Genomic DNA, 17,054 nt, shown 5'->3' on the forward strand with positions numbered 1-17,054 from the left:
CAGCTTCAGCCATTAGCTAAACTCTCATTCATTGCAAGAGACCTGGTCAGGAGAAGAAAGTAACACCGAGCCAATTTCACTCCCATTGTAGTGGGGGACATTGTGGGATTAGTGGGTAAGGCCAAAGAGCAAGATAAGTGTTTGGGACATCTTACTGATCACAAAGCTATCAACTTTGCCCCTTTTTATTTTTGATTTGAAAATATATTGGGCTGTGCATTGTTTATGAGTCCAGATATTGAAAGTAACAGGAAAACCTTAACAGTGTCACCTAACAAATGGGTGGGTATTGGGGGTGGTCCCTACATGCAGTCTGGAGTAGGTGGTTCTGTCTCAGTACAGTGGATGTTGTCATTCTCCCAGGCTCCTTTCTTTCTGCCCTGCCTTCAAGACTGTGCGGGCTTATTGCCTTGTGATGACATCATTGCTGCTGCTCCTTGTGATTGGGAAGGAGAAAGATAAAGCATAATATGTCTAAGACTGTGCACAGTCTGTCCTTTTATACCAGAAACACTAGAAACCCTGCTGGAAAGACTTCCCCTAATGCCTCATGGCTAGAGCTGGACCCCTAACCTCCCCAGGCCAACCACTGGCCAGAGAGAAAGGCATGACTGTCCCTGGTTTAGATCACTTTGTCCTTTGGGGCTGGGGTAGGGGTCTGACTACTCTCATGAATCCATCTGAGCCTGTGAGCAGGCGAGAAGGGGAATGGCTGGGAAACCTATCCAATAGATGGTGCTGGCCGTAGGTTGTAAGATGTGGATATGGTTGCAATAGGAAATAGTCATCTCTTGGGTGATTTTTATTTGACTTAAGCTTTGTGCTATTGATTGATGTGGTTCCCTTTTGTTTATTATTTATTTCCTGTTACCCTGGCATAGAATGCTACTAATGTTCAACGTTTCTTCTTTTTATCAAAACTTAAGATGATTTGCTTATTGTCATTGCTATTATAAAATTCATTAGAAATCATGCACACAGATTCGTTAGGAATCATACAGAAAACATACACAAATTCATTTGAAATCCTACACAATCTTATGTGTGTGATTTCTAGGGGATTTTACAAAATGAATGCCAACACACAAATGCTCTTAAGTTTTCAAACACAACTTGAATTTAAAGATATAACTGTATGTATCATTTTAATAAAGACCAAAGAAAGTAATGGAGTCTAGCACTAAAGCTGAACTATTTGCCTGCAGAACAAAGGAAGTAAATACTTCAGCCTTATCCAGTGCTCCGGTCCCAAGCATTCTGCTCATGTCAGACTTATCAGGAGGCTGGTAGCCATGAGCACATACCACTGCGGTGAAGAATGTGAATGTGATGGGGAGAAGATGGTGGCAAAAGATAAAAATAATGAGCCAAACTTAAGCCTAATGATAGGCTATTTTTTCTCACACTTAATTATATAACAGAGATCCTTTTTTTCTCCTCCTTATGATCAAAATAGCCTACTATTTATCATACTGCCATTAACGATTTAATTACTAGTGACTGAGGAGGGCGATTTGTAGGAACCTAAAATTATGGCTAATCTCTGAGAAGAAAAAAAAGTAATTTAGTGCTTAGATAAGATAAATATGTTCTCTTGTTGATTTCATGAATAAAGCAAGTGTTTAATGTGGTAGGCATTAGTATCTAAGAGTCACAGCGGTGAAATATGGAATTTTGAAATTACTTACTGTGTTTGTATCTGGTTATACCTCAGGTCAAGTCATGCCCCTCAAATCAGGTTTGCATATGGTAAAATCTCTGTGGAATGTTAGGGTGTAACATCAATATTAATCATGCCCTGTAAGAACCCAGTGGTACATACAATTAAATGCCACTTTTGGGTTATAATTAGGAAGACTGTATAATTTATCATCTCAACTGGGACACTTTTTTCCCCAGCCTAAGTATTTACAGTTTGGGGTAGATAAATATTATTTTATTACAGGATAGTATAACTTTCAGCAAATTACCTCAATCCTCTTGACTTGTCATAAGTTTTGTCTCCTCAGTTTTTAGACTGTACAGCAATTAGTAATACAGCAGGATGACATTTTAGTTTCTTCTCCACATTTCCTGACTTCTTTTGGACTCATGTGTCCATGTGGGGTCTTTCCCCAGGGGAACAGTTCTGGCCTCTTCTCAAGAAGAAGGGAGTGACTCATTTTACTAGTGAATTTGAGAGAAGTGAACATGTGCAGCTAAGCCCCTCTTGGCTTTCTCTGGCTTATCTGCTTGCTCACACCAAGGGGGCATTCTGGCATGAACTGTACCACCTGGCAAATTTTCTGGGCAGATTCTGCTCCTATTGTGGAGAGAGGAAGAGGATAAGGAGGCAAAGGGGACTCATAAATTGGGCAGGTTTGATTTGGGGAAATTTATTAGTAACAGGAAGCTTGTCCTGGCCAGTTTAAGGGCCCACTCCAAACCAGCATGTATAGGTAATAGCGCTAATAATAATCTCCATTTGTTTTTCTTCTTTTACTTCTGGAGGTAGGCAGCTATGTTTCTCTTTGACCATAGTCTCAGCTGTGTTAAGGTCAGTGGCTTACAGGTAGCAGTGAACTTATAAGAGGGAGATGGAGCTTGGTGAATAATTACACTGAGCAAAGAGGACTAATAGTCTGTGGCCCATTGATCCTTGATGATAATTGGGCCTTGCTTATTTGGAGAACAATGCCTTACTTGCCTTACTGCCTTTCTGATTCTGTCTGGATCTCTGTTTATTTTTCGGTTTTGGAGTGGGGACAGTACTGGGGTTTGAACTCAGGGCCTCACACTTGCCAGGCAGGCATTCTTACCACCTGAGCCTCTGTTAGCCCAACTTGGTTGGTCTTGAGGAGCATCTCACATTTGAATATTTATTTCAGAAAATCAACTTTGTCAAAAGCGTATTTCTCTGTTCAGAAAAGGCTATTTCAATTGTTTTTCTTCTTTCTCTTCTTATATTGATTATTCTCTTTTTAAGATCCACTATAAAGAAGAATATAAAAAGTCTAAGGACAAGTGTACATTTGTGACTGACACTCCTATGCTAAACCATGTAAAAAATATTGGCGCTTTTATTTCTGAGGTAAGAACTCAAAACTTGTAAAATGAGCTATTTTTCTTTTTCTGTTTGTGTAGATAAGTCTGCATTAAAATTAGAGACTATTTTTGAAAGCATCACTGGATGGTGTTCATATCTAAATTATCATCTAATTCTTTGCCCTATATTAATTAACTCATGTAGACTGATCTTACTATGTTTGGTTGACACATTTCATTGTATACTGTATATGTATGTTTTGATTTTAGCCCCTTCTTATTTATCTAGAATTACTCTTGAAAAAGGACATTTTTATTCAGTAAGTAGAAGACTCTGTCAACATAGTTGATTTTAAAACGTCCAAATTATTGATTTCCTAGTGATGTATTAAGATCAATAATTGAATATCATTTTGGAAATAAGTAAATTTTACCAGCCAGTTCCATAAAATGTAATATAATAATTTTAAGTTAATTTAAACTGCTTTTTAAGTGGCTCAAATTCAGCTTAACAGAGGCAGCAATTATGAAATCACAAAGAGAAGTGTACTGGGTTCATTTTCCAGTTCAAGAAATCCTGTTGTCTCTTTTTGAGAGCATTTGGAACAGCAGTTGGTGTTGTGTTGTAAGACACAACATTCACAATCATTTCTCTGCCGAAGCATTGCTGCACTATGTGAATAAACTTGAAAAAGAGAACAAATAAGATCATGCTGTAAATGACTGACCTCTAGTGTTTTGTAAGTTATGTGGGGGAAAAAAAAAGAGACCAACGTGATGTTCTCAGGATTATCTGCTAACACGAAACAATTCTGAGAAAATCAGTCCATTTTCTTTGATTATTACCAACACCCAGCGTTGTGGGGACAAAAGGCTTACACAGGATATATGCTCAATAAATCAACACTCAAATCAGGCTCTTGAGTGTGGGGAAACATCAAGGCCCTCATCCACAGAGCATGAAAGAACACGGTTTTGTTTACTTGGATTAGCTGTGTGATTTCTCCTGTGCACAGAAATTCATGGTGTTCCCAATTGTGATTGATTAATTTTCCTGAAGGAGTTAACTGCAGAGTGAAAAATTGCAAGTGGGTGATCTATTGTGTTCTCTTGAACCTAATTTTCCCAAGAGGAAATGGTAAATGAGTGTTTGTCTTTTCGAGTAATGATTGAGCTAGGCCAGAGTCAGGCTGGAGCCTGGAGGACACACACAGCCACCAGGCTTCCCTCTCCCACTGGCTGCAGGAGGCCAAGAAGGCTTGAATATGCAAACACATTTCTTTAAAAAATTATTTTAATTCTATGAGTTTATGGAATACAGTGGGATCATCCTACACATGTGCACAATGTGTAATGATCAAATCAGGGTAGTTGCCATTCCCATCTCCTTAAAAATTAAAAAGAACATTTTGTCAGCACATAAAATTCTGTGTATTTATGGGGTACAGCATGATGTCCCAGTACACATATATGATACACACGGATTGAATCAGGCTAATTAATGTTTCCATCTCCTTATCATTACTTTGTGTGTAGAGTCTTTGAGCTTCTCTCTTCTAGTTATTCGTAAATATATATAATAGGTTGTTGTGAACTATGGTCACCCCATGGTACTGTAGAATACTAGAACTTATTACCTGTACCTATGTTTTAGGACATGTTATCCAACCTCTCCATAAACCGCCCCACCCTGCCACATACCCCAAACCTTCCCAGCCTCTAGTTATCACTAGTCTTTGCCTTGGGTTCTGGACAGTAAATTCTAATGACTTGTGCTTTCTGGAACAACTCAGGCATCTCATTGTTTTCAGATTGCTATTTCACTGATCAAGCATATGAAACTGTCAATACACATAAATAGATTTATTTTTAGAAATGAGCATGGGTTTAAATAGAAGAGCAGTGTCATTATGTTCTTGAATGTCTCATTTAAGCTTTGTCCTTAAACTGGATTTATTTCTGTCTTTAGAAAATGTTCATCAGATCAAGTATCTAAATGCTTGGAGATTTTTAAAATCAATTCTCTTTCTACAGAAAGTTTTCTTTGTGTGTTCACAATGAAAACAAAAAGAATGTCTGTTTCTTTTCCTTTATTCCCCTTAGGCAAAATACAAAGGCAGCGTTAAGGCTGGGCTCTCCAACTCTCTTTATAAGCAGATGCCAGCCACCATTGACAGCGTCTTTGCCAGAGAGGTTTCACAGCTTCAGAGTGAGGTGAGGTTTTCTTTCTTTTTATTTTTTTTTAAAATTTTCCTTTTTTGTTTTATTTTATTTTATTTTTTTACCCCCTCCACTTGTGGTTTTCATCTAATGCTATAGATCAAGCATAGAATCTCAGAGAAGTTCTTCAGCTTTTGGTAAGTGTTGTTTAGCGCAGTGGATGTTGGAAGTAACTGGTCTACCTGCTGTCAGTAATCACAGGTGAAATGGTAGAAAAGGAAAAGAACCTGCAAGTTTAAGTCAGTCACAGAATGGTTTCCAAGTCCCATTTATTGCAATTTATAGAAGCAATTTTAATCTCATTTAAACAGTTCCCATAGATAAAATTCTTCTATCAACTACTAAATAATTCTCTGATGTACATGTGATCCTTAAGCAGAGAACATTTCAATAGCTTTTAAAAAGGCAGGTAAATAATAGCTAAGATAGGGAAACAGCTTAGGTGCCCAACAACTGGTTAAGAAAATATGCTACAGATGTATGACAGACAATTATTCAGCCATAAAGAAGAATGAAATTATGTCATTTGCTGGAAAATGAATGGAACTGGAGATCATTATGTTAAGCAAGATAAGCCAAGTTCAGAAAGACAAATATCATGTTTTCTCTCATATGTGGTATCTAGACCTAAAAAAATACATAACATGGAACTCTTTGAGGGGGAACCCAAGGGTGAGAGGAGGGGGAACAGAAAGGGTGATGGTGTAGTGAATATATATATTATTGTATAATGTATATATGTACATATATATGTATATATGTACATGAAAATAGTATAATGAAACCCACCAAAAACTATTAAAAAAGGATGGGGAGAATAGGGAATTTGATCAATGTGCATTATACGCATGTTGCAGATACCACCATGGAACGCCTCTGTATAATTAATTTATGCTAATAATTTTCTTCAAAGTCGCATAAGCAGATAATGGTTGAACTTGGAACCCACGGGTCCATGCTGGTGGTTCCTGCATTGCCTACTCTGTGGCTTACGCTTTTCATTTATTGCTCAAGCCACCAGCAAGACCTCCTTCAGGCAAAGTGGCAATTTTAGTGATTCCAGGCTGCACACAAACCTAAGAACTGTCTTCATATAAGCTCATTTTAAGTCCAGAGGAGTGAAGAGGTAATTTTTTTTTTCTTAATAGTATACCAGGGATGGGGGTATGGCTCAGATGATAGAGCACCTGCCTAGCAAGTGTGAGGCTCTGAGTTCAAACCCCAGTACTGCAAATAAATAAATACACAAATAGTACATCTATACATCAGTATTTTTAATACACCCAATATTCTGCATTTCTTATAACCAAATTCCAAAGTTGCTGCTTTCTGACTCCTTTATTTTGTTTTCTTCATAACACAATCTCATTATTTTTGTTGTTAAATTATTAATCTGTTACTTGGCTTTCTAAGCCACATGAGAGCAGGGACATCATCTGTTCTGTTCCCTTCTCTACTTCTGTGCTTGGGACAGTCCTGGCACATAGGTATGGATCAGTAAATACTTGTACAATAGGTTTTTTGTTGCATTTGTTTATTTTCTTCCTAAGGAGATGCTTCCTTTTCCTTTCATTTATATTCTTCACCACCACATTGGTGGTTAGCAGTAATAGTAAACATGTAGAAGTAGTAACTATGTGTCAGGTGCTGTTCTTTGCAGTTCACAGGTGTATATGTCATTCAATCCTCAAAACGACCTATGAGCTATCCCCATTTTAGAGATGTGGTAACAGAAATACAAAGAGTTTAAATATCTCACCCAAGGTCACACTACCTGTAAGTAAGTGGCAGAGCTGACACACCACCTGGGTAGTCTGGCTGCAGAGTCTTGAGTTAACCTCACACTATTCCATATCTTCCTATCATTTCTGCCCCTCTTTCTTACTAAGCACATTTGCTTCTTTCTCTGGAATCATTTCATTTTGAAGTAGAAGAGCTCCAATAATTATAAAACAGTACAACAGTTGATTATTCTTGAAAAACCCTGAGTATAATTATGCTTTTCAGAACATCTTTAAAGTAATTCATTATTATAAATGTAAGCATCCACTGTATACCCAACTTGGCAGTCAGCTAATCGCAGCCATGCAGCCTGTGGCTAAAAATATATGATGTTAAGGTTCTGCATGGATGGCATCGGAATGGGACAGTGTTACAAGAATCTGTGTTTTTATACATAGTGGCCACAGGATCCTGTTTGAGTTCACAGGTGTCTATGTTGTGGGACTAAAAGCCCAGTTACCTATGTGGTACTCAGTAAGTATTCTTTCTATAAGTTAAACATGTACATACATCATACACATATGTGTACATACACGAGACATAAAAATCTATTAGAAGATAAAATATATAATAAGTACATATATCACTTACATTAGCTTACTCAGATATAACATATATGAGACTATTGCAGATGGCCTCTACTCTTTGGGTCTCTAGTAGCATAGGAGACTTGAGTTCTCAAAGTGTGACTAAAACCGTTTTAATTTAGGGAAATGCCACATAACGTCAAATCCTAAGAAATCAAATTTATCATAAAATTTATTAGCTTTACATCATTTCCCATTAGCTATTTTAAGGAAGAAAATTAATATGATAAATTAAAGTTCAGCTGCCTCCAATTTGACACCATCTCAATTCTAAAGTAGTACTTAGTAGCAGCTATAAATGAAATGACTATTTTAAAGCAGCAAGTGGAAAACTATGTAGCCTTTTAAAGAGTGCTTTTTCAAATCGTACTGATGAGTCACCATTTCTATGATAACTCACAAAATGATCAGCTGCGTTGGTTATGTTTATAAAGTTGCAAGTATGATAGTCAGCCTACAATACAAAATTCACCAGGCATCCATCAAAAGGAGACTGGCAGCTGCTAGCTCTTTTAATTTAAGAGGAAAGACCAGGTTTCCTAGAAGTTTTTCCTTGTCTTTATTGACTTGGTCACCCATTAAACGTCCCCTTCTTTCCCTCAGAGTTATAAAGTGTAATGGAACTGAGATAATGGACTTTCTTAACCTGAGTGGAGGTTCTTAAAGGGTTTCCTGTTTGACATAAGTAATCACTGAAAATGTAAACATATGTTCATCAGAATTAGCTATCTTTATGGTATAAATTGATGGACAGATCGTAACAAGATGATAGATACTTGGGATAACGTAAAGTACTGCATTTGAGTCCTGGTAAATCAACCACATGCACAGGATTGGACATGGGAACCTGGCTGGCAGAAGACCCAAGTGCATTAATTGTCTGAAATCTCAGCACCGCCATCCAAAGGAAGATGTCATGACCTGTGGATGCACCAATGGCATTTGGCAGGTGGAAGACGATAACCTGTATTAAATTAAATAATTCTGATTAGGATTAAGTCAGACCATTGTGGGGACCCTAAAAAAGAGATGGACAAATTGGGATTTGGATTAAAGAGAGCGTCATGGGAGTTCAGGAGTTCACTCCCTTAATCCATGCAGACAGTCTAGAGGGTGGAAGTTGTTGGGCTGTCTTCCCACACTGGAAATTCTGTATTGTGAGGTAAGCTCTTTTTATGAGCCCAGATAAATGCAGCTGTGCAGAGATAGCTTGGGGTTTGAGTAAAGAAGAGCTTTCAAAATTTAGAGACTGTGATGGCTCAAGTTGAGTTCTTCCTCTGAAGTTTTAAAGAAAAACTAAGTAGGGAGCCAGAGAGGGGATTTGAATATGAATAATAGTTTTACTAGATGGATTTTTTTTTGGACAGTAAGATTCAACGGCTTTATTTGTAAAAGTTAGTTTTATAATTATCACTTAAATCCTTTGATTGGCATATTATCTAAGTTAAATGGATGTTAGTTTTGTTTATAAAAACTTATAAGGAGTGTAAGTTTATGAGAATGTTGAGTAAACTCATTTATTCATGCATTCACTAAGCTTTGATTGCATCTACTCTGTGTCATTCACCATGATAGGCACAGGATATTAAAAGATGTGTAAGATATTCCTCTCCAGGAACACATATTGGCAAATAATTCTTTCTTAAGTTTAACTATATTTTTTTCAGTGAAAACTAGACATTGTTTTGTTCTTGGTAAAGACTGTTACAGTTTTATTTTCTTGTGCCATGTAATTCCAACTCCATTTAACACGCTTTGACTATTAAACTCTTAGTATATCTTGAGATTCATTTTGTCTTTACTTTCTTCACTCATTAATGTTTTATTCTTATTCATTATTGTTATTCATTAATTCACTTATTAACTCACTGAGGAGATATTCATTGATACAAAATTTTTGCAATACCACTCTTCTGGGCTATGAGTATTTGGGGAATTAGACAGTTATGCTCCAGTAAGGAAAGATGGTCAGCAAGTAATTCTGTGAACATTAAAGACAGTAATGAAGAACTGTGAAGGAAATGGATAGGATAATGAGTGATACAAACTGAGAGGAAGGGGATAAGTTGGTCGCTGTCTTCGGAATCTTTAATTTCCAACATTTGTGTTGAGTTTGGTTACATCTGCTTCTCCAGTATCTTTTCTTGTGCCTCCTTTTCATTCCAGAACACAGCAAATTTAACATGGTGGTACTGGATAGTGTTGGTATAGTGTTTAAATATCTAAAGAAGATAAGGCTTGACAAGTCTGAAAAATTTGTCTGCACATTATATTTTCTTCCAAAGATTTGGGCATTTAATGAGGTTTATATTATATTACAGCTGTGTCTACATGAAATCAGGCCCTTTCATTTAAGAATAAACAATTCACTTTTGATAATATCTTTATTACTGTCTAATAGTTGTACAGGAGGTTTCCTTGTGACATTTCCATATATGCATTCAAGTGCCCTACCACTTGAGCCATGCTCCCAGTTCAACAGTTCACTTTAAATATTCTGAAAATTCCCCCTCTCGGTCAAATTCCCTCTCCTTGGTTAAATCTTGTTTTTTCAAGATTTAAATCTTGGACATTTATAACCCTGAAAGCTCTCAGAAGTGGATGACTTCCCAAAACTGTAGGTGGATACTAAGCAAAGTGACTAAAATTGGGGATTTCATCTTTTGGACAAGGATGTTTTGAAATAAATGACAGAGTTTGCATTATCAATCTAAACCAAACCACTGAGATGAGAGCGTTATATATATTATCTTGTTAACTGTTATATGTATTAACTTTTAACTGTCATCAGTGATATTTAAATCTGTAAAATCCTAGCCAAACACTGGAATTTAGCAGGTAGGAATTTAATGTGCCTCTAGTGGAACTGATAATTATTTGTGTGTTTTAAGGTTGCCTACAAGCAGAAACACGATGCCACTAAAGGCTTCTCAGATTACTCCCACATGCAGGAGCCCCCGGAGGTCAAACACGCCATGGAGGTCAACAAACGCCAGAGTAATGTAAGCAAGTTCTTTTCTCATGATCTTTCTGGAAATTGGTAGTGAATCCAAAACAGGACTTAGGATTATTTTGTTGAAATTGAAATATTATGACTTTAAAATTTCTTATCAGCAAAAGGTCTAACTGAATTAATCAAAGCCTTGATTCAACAGAATGTCTTTAAGCTGAAAGGCATTTTCAGGCATTGGACATTTTGCTTAGAAGAAGAATCTTTGACCTATTGGGTTATCAGTGTTTCAAGGGCATCCTTGATTTGTTGGGGGAGCCCATGTTTCCAGTCTAGAATGGCAGATGCACTGGAACAAAAATTATCTGCAACTGGAGACCCCAGAAGAGTCATTCACAAATTCTAGCTAGGTTGTACATTCTGTTTTTTCTGTAGAATGCTTGTAGGGACTGAATTATCAAACTTAAGACCCAGCAGGCATGGAATATGACAGCAAGAGGCTCCTAATGGCTGACTTAGGAGCAGAAGCTAAGAGGGAGGAGGTTAACTTAGAGAAAACAGATTTCTTCATTGGTTATATGTTACCAGGCATTCTCTCAATTCCACCACTGTTTTGGTAGTCTAGGAGGATAATTTCTTCCTGAATTTATAGTGGAATTATAGCAGCATCATAAGTTCTTTGCTCTCTAAAGGAATGCACAAACATTGGTCAGTTTTTTGGTTTCTTTTTTTTTTTGTTTTTTTTGGCAGTACTGGAAACAGAACGCAGGGACCTTGTACTTGCTAGACAAGCATTCTACCACTTGAGTTGGGTTCCCAGTCTTCTAGTTTGTTTTTCAGAAAGGGTCTCCTCCCTTTCTGACCTGGACCACGATCCTCAGGCTGACCTGGACCACGGTCCTCTTACCTCTGCCTACTGAGTAGCCAGAGTACAGATGTGAACCATCATGCCCAGCTTGTTTGTTGAGATGGGAGAAGGGGCCTCCTTAACTTTTGCTTTGGCTGGCCTTAAGCGGTGGTTTCTGTCTCTACCTCTCAAGTGGCTGAATTAGTAGGCTTGTGTCACTATGCCCATCTGTTCAGGTTCTTAATGGGATAGAATCAATTTAGAGAAAGTGTCTGTCTTAGTTGGATCAAGAAACTCCTCTTCTTGGAAAAGCTCCTGACACCTCTTTTTTCTTGCACATGGCTTACCACTCAGTCCTCCTAAAGGTGCTTTGCTGACTCTGGGCCTCCAGTACCCAGCTGTGCAGGTGTCTCTTTGCAGGATGGCCACAGTTATTTGATATTAAATTGCATCAGGTCAGTGTTTAAGAGAAAATTGGAGTGAGATTGCATAAACACATGCCAATACTAAAGCACTTTTCCAGGAAGTTTAAGACTCATGGGAGTTGAAGAAGTTACACGTTTGCAATTATTAGCAGGACTGTGAGTTCAAGGAATTGCTTTGTAGGAACTGTTTGCCTACAGAATGACTATAATAATCATAGCTGCCACTTACCCAGCTCAGCCACACACCAGGCACTGGGCCAAGACTTTGATCATTTCCAATTCTCACGAAAATCCTGGGCTGAGTCCCATTTTGTTGATGAAGAAAATATGACTAAGGGATGAAACTCCTGAGTTCACTCTTTCTGTCACACCCTGCTGCCATCCTCTTAAAGGGCACTGGCAATTAGTCAAGATGAGAAATGACATTTTAAAAATCAAAATTCATATGCCCTGCAGGAAAAAATAATGAAGATACCCCGAGTTCCCACTATTTTGATATGGAGTTCATATAAAAGGCCAAGGGTTAGAAGGTGAGCTTCTAACCCCAGAGGTGGGGGCTGGTGTTACATGGAGCCCTGAGAGATCCCTTCTAACTCTATTATTCAATGAAATTCAAATACAGAAGTTCCTTATCATAGAACTTGCTTATTATTTTAACTCTGCCTTTTCTTTTCAAAGGTCTTTGATTGCGGGATTGAGGGAATAGAGTACAAAGCTCTTTTCTCCTCCATTCAATACTGTGTACTTATGGGAGAAGGATGTGTTTACTTATATTCCTCTGCCGACTCTGCTCAACCTTTACATGCAAAGTTTGTACATATAATAGAATTTAGAAAGTGTTTAAGACTATTTACTCAGATTTAAAGTGAGAAGGATATTTGTATTCTACCTGTGAGGTAGTTGACATTCCTCCAGAGTCAAGCCACTTAGAATAATACATTTGTTGTCCCTACAATATGAAATTTAAACACTGGCCTTGGAAGTCAGAAGGAAAGCTTGGATGTATGTTTCTTGGTTCAGTGGGTGGATCTACAAATCCGCCTTTTATCTTATAAAAGATAAAACTCTGCCTGCCAGAAAATTTTAGCCCAAAGAAATTTATGGCAGTACATAGAATTACCCTTTTGTAATGTGCAATGTCACATTGTCCTCTGGTTGACATGACTTAATTTAAAATGAAAATGTGGCATCATATGTGAATCTGACTAACCTATGAACAGTGGGAGCCAACAACTCTGCTTACCTTTTTTGTAATTCTACTAAAATCAAGTCAGCTTTCTATGATTTGTTAAAGAATTGAGAAACTGGACAATCACAGCTCAGAGCTTTGAATTTCTGCCTCATGCCTTTTATTTCTGGTGATGCTTTTATTATAATGGTCACCGGTGGGCCAAAGAGAATAGTTTTCCTTTCAGACTCTTTCTCTCCCTTATGCCTTTAGAGATGTGAATAAGCAGAAGATAGGATTCTTCATGACCATTCAAATAAATCCTCACCTCTGGATAAGGAGTTCTAAGAGAAGAGTATTCTGGAGGCAGCAGTCTCTTGTAGCACTCAAAAATTCAGTGATCACAGAAGAGGAAATGTATTCCTCAGAATATCTTCCACTGTAGTACACAAAGGGAGAGCATTTGGAATCAGACCATGACTAAAATGCTTCCTTTGCCATATGTTGTGTGGATGACCTTGACCAAGTTATTTACCATCTCAAAATCTTAGTTTTCTCAGCTACAAAATAGAGACAATGATATCTACCCCCCACCCAGGCTCTCTCAAGTATTAAATGAAATAATACATGTAAAAGACACCGCAGAAGAGCCACTCCACGAACTATTAGGCCCTTTTGGCCCTCTTCCAGTTTTTAAAGGGTGATTTGGGAGTATAGGGTGACATCATAGTTAATTTGAAACAATTACAAGAAGTTTGATTTATAAATGGGCCAAATCAGTATGAAATTGATACTATTAAGAAGCATTTAGGTCAGAAGGGCATATTCAAAAGTTTCCTAAACCTATCTTGTTGATACTGTCACCAAAAAATGACTTAAAATAGCAATCTAAATCCTTTTGTACCTTAAGGGACATACCCTTGCCAATTTTTTCTAGTATAATTAGAGAAGCTGGAGGTACTCTCTTCTGTGCCTTTCCCCTGAAGATGGGCTTGTAATGAAAACCTCAGTTACATTATTGGTTCTCATCAATCTTAGGAGAGGCATGAAGTAAGTCAAACAAAGCTCAAACCACCATTTTAAGTTTGCAAGTAGTAAGTCTATGCAGACTTAGGCTGAAATTGGAAGGGTAAACTCTTCCAAAATGTTGTATTGGACATATATTAAAAAGTAGCATTCAGCGTGGGAAACAATATTCTTTTCAAGAATGATAGATGTACTGTCTTAAAATTAATAAAAGCTTATCAGTAGACAAATTTCTGTTCTATCAGAAAGTGAAAAAGCTTAAAGATAAATTAGTAAAATGATACTGGAAAATGATTATGGCTCTGTGTAGTTCTCCAATGTAACTTACAATAACAGTGATTTAGGATTAAGAATATATATAGTAGTGTTTGTTCATCATAGACAGAGTTGGTAGTAACACCTCTTCTGCCCTTTTCATAAGATTGTGGTGGTGATAAAATTAAAACATGAATAAGAAAACTCTTATGAACTATAAAATGACTTATAAACAATGACAACAATAATAGTGATAAATTATTCTGAACATAACTCCATATTTTACTTCATCTTTTAAAAGACTGAAAATTTTTCTATCTGCTGAATAGCATCAGATCGTACCTTTACTTACATTTAAGAAGTTTTTATTCACTTATAGAAAATAAAATTTAAATAAAGCATAATTAAAGGTAGTGAATTAAATTCACTAAGATATAAATAAGCACTTTTTGCAAATATCACAATGTAACCCCAGTACAATAATATGATAATAATAATAATAAAAAAGATAGAGTTACCAGGGGCTGTGGAAGTAGCTCAGTGGTAGAGCATTTGGCTAGTGTGCATGAGGCCCTGGGTTCCATCACCAGCACTACACACACACACACACACACACACACACACACACACACACACACACACACACACACACGATTTTACCATCTACCTGATTATTTGGTGACACCTGGAGAGCTTGTCTAATTTGTGATGATGACAAAAAATTTTCTTGAGAATGATTGAACTTGGCCTTCATTACAACTCTATACAGTTTATACTGCTCACTTCTGTTTCATAAAATTGAAAAGCTATCTCTCCTGTCTAGTGTCTTCTCACTAAGAATCATTTAAACTTCACCGGAGTAGCCAGCTGGATTTCTTTCCTTCAAGATCTTGTACTGCACTTGGCCTCTACTGGTATTGTCTGCTGGTGGCTTCCTCTCTCATCTCCAAGTGCTTCACTTTCACTTCAAGGACAGTCTGTGTGGAGGTTTTGCTTCTCTCTAATTCATTAATTCTGTAATTCACTCACCTCCCATGGAGTCTCAGATCATTCTTGTATGAATGTAAAATTCTTGCTGGAAGATGACTGTGAATTCTTTGTGTCTATGTCTAGCTATAGCTGGAGGACAAAGGCTTCTATTCTACTTTCAGACTCTCATTGGAGTTCCTTTTATTGGCTAAGACTGATCCATAACTACATAAGCAAGGAGAGGCTGGGGAACATAGTTTCAGCCTTGGAAGTGAGTGTGATGGAGTGCAGTTGAATGTAGACAATCCACAACAAAGATAGAGTGAGAACTCATACACACAAAGTATGAGTGCCCAGCACACAGGGTGTGCAACATGAATGAAGGAAACATTCAAACAGCATGGCCTTTATGAAACAGAAAGAGAAAGACTATAAGGAGAGCACAAACTGAGATTCAAAGATGATAATATGTCGTGGAAACACAAGCCAGGAGCAAAGGAGAACATAATGAGATAGGAAGAAATTCAGAGACAGATTTTGATGGATCAACAGTATTTATAAGAGGTAATAAAGAACAGATCTGACACTGCAGAAGACAGGGAATGGAGGTCTCTAGAGTTAGTGGCAGGAACTCACCTGGATTTAGTGCAAGTGAAAATAGAAAATGTATTGGTTTATCTATGGCAGTCCCTCCATATCATGGGAGAGTGTCCCAGGACCTCTGTGGTTACCCAAATCTGTGGATGCTCAAAGTCTGCTATATAAAATGGCATAGCACCTCCACATATCCTCTCTAACTTTAAATCATCTCTAGTTTTCTTACAATACCTCACACAATGTAAATGCTGCATAAACAACAGGAAAAAAGTTGGTTGTGTTTAATATAGATGGAATTTTCTTTTATGCATATTTTCAACTTATGACTAGTTGAATCTTAGGTGTAGAACCCCTGGGTACAGAAGACTGACTAGAATTAGAAATTAACATTGGAAAGTTGAAGTTTCCTGAGTGGTACCAGGAGTTATGAAAAAGCACGAGGGCAGAACTAGGAGTTGGGGAGGAAAGCCTCATTCTGAGTAAAAATAAAAACGATATTCTAGACAACAGTAAGAGATGGCAAGGGTATTTTCATTGGAGACCTACATTTTGTGTTTTCAACCCTAATTTGGGAGCTTATATGACTTTTTTTAGGAGAAAATAAAAACTTTATAATCTCTTGCCTGGGAGCTTATATTACTTTTTAAGAGAAAATAAAAATAACCCATTTATCTGCCATTATTGGGATAGAATTGTTCTTCTAAGCAAAAGTCCAACACCTACTTTCTTTTGGTGGCACTGGGCTTGAACTCAGGGCTTCACACTTGGTAAGCAGGCACTCTACCACTTGAGCCACTCTGTCAGCCCAGAATTATTCTTCTAGATAACTAAATGTTCATACTGGTAAAGAATATTCTCCTAAGCACCAAAATACATTTAATTTTAACTATTTGTTAGTTAAATATTTCTAATGAAAATATGCTTCTGCCTTCCTAATTTAGCTTTTCCTTGATAATTTGAGACAATCATCATCCATCAATCATTAGAATATCGGTTATTGTCCTGTGCTATCTAATTCCTTTATGATGTTCTCAAGAATTACTGAAATAAATGGTGACCTCTACCTACCTCTCAAAAAAAGCAAAGCAAAGAAAAAGCAAGCTGAATCTTCCTTCAGGCATAATGGGATCCAGAACCTTCACCTTGTCATCAGGAGTCCTCCTCTGACCCATATCTTGGCTCTCCTTGCTTCTGTCTGATGTCA

At 37.3% G+C, this 17,054-nt stretch overlaps 1 protein-coding gene across 4 annotated transcripts in view; it reads left to right on the forward strand.

The window, feature by feature from the left end:
• The window catches only part of Nebl (nebulette), a 342,415-nt gene that overhangs the window by 239,401 nt on the left and 85,960 nt on the right, over window positions 1-17,054 (forward strand). For all 4 annotated transcript variants that reach the window (XM_074056553.1, XM_074056555.1, XM_074056556.1 and 1 more), the window contains 3 exons: window positions 2,966-3,070; window positions 5,128-5,238; window positions 10,505-10,615. In XM_074056553.1, the coding sequence (XP_073912654.1) occupies window positions 2,966-3,070; window positions 5,128-5,238; window positions 10,505-10,615 (327 nt within the window). The remainder of the gene's footprint in view (window positions 1-2,965; window positions 3,071-5,127; window positions 5,239-10,504; window positions 10,616-17,054) is intronic.

Source organism: Castor canadensis, chromosome 15 (genome assembly GCF_047511655.1).
Source record: "Castor canadensis chromosome 15, mCasCan1.hap1v2, whole genome shotgun sequence".
Classification (NCBI taxonomy): domain Eukaryota; kingdom Metazoa; phylum Chordata; class Mammalia; order Rodentia; family Castoridae; genus Castor; species Castor canadensis.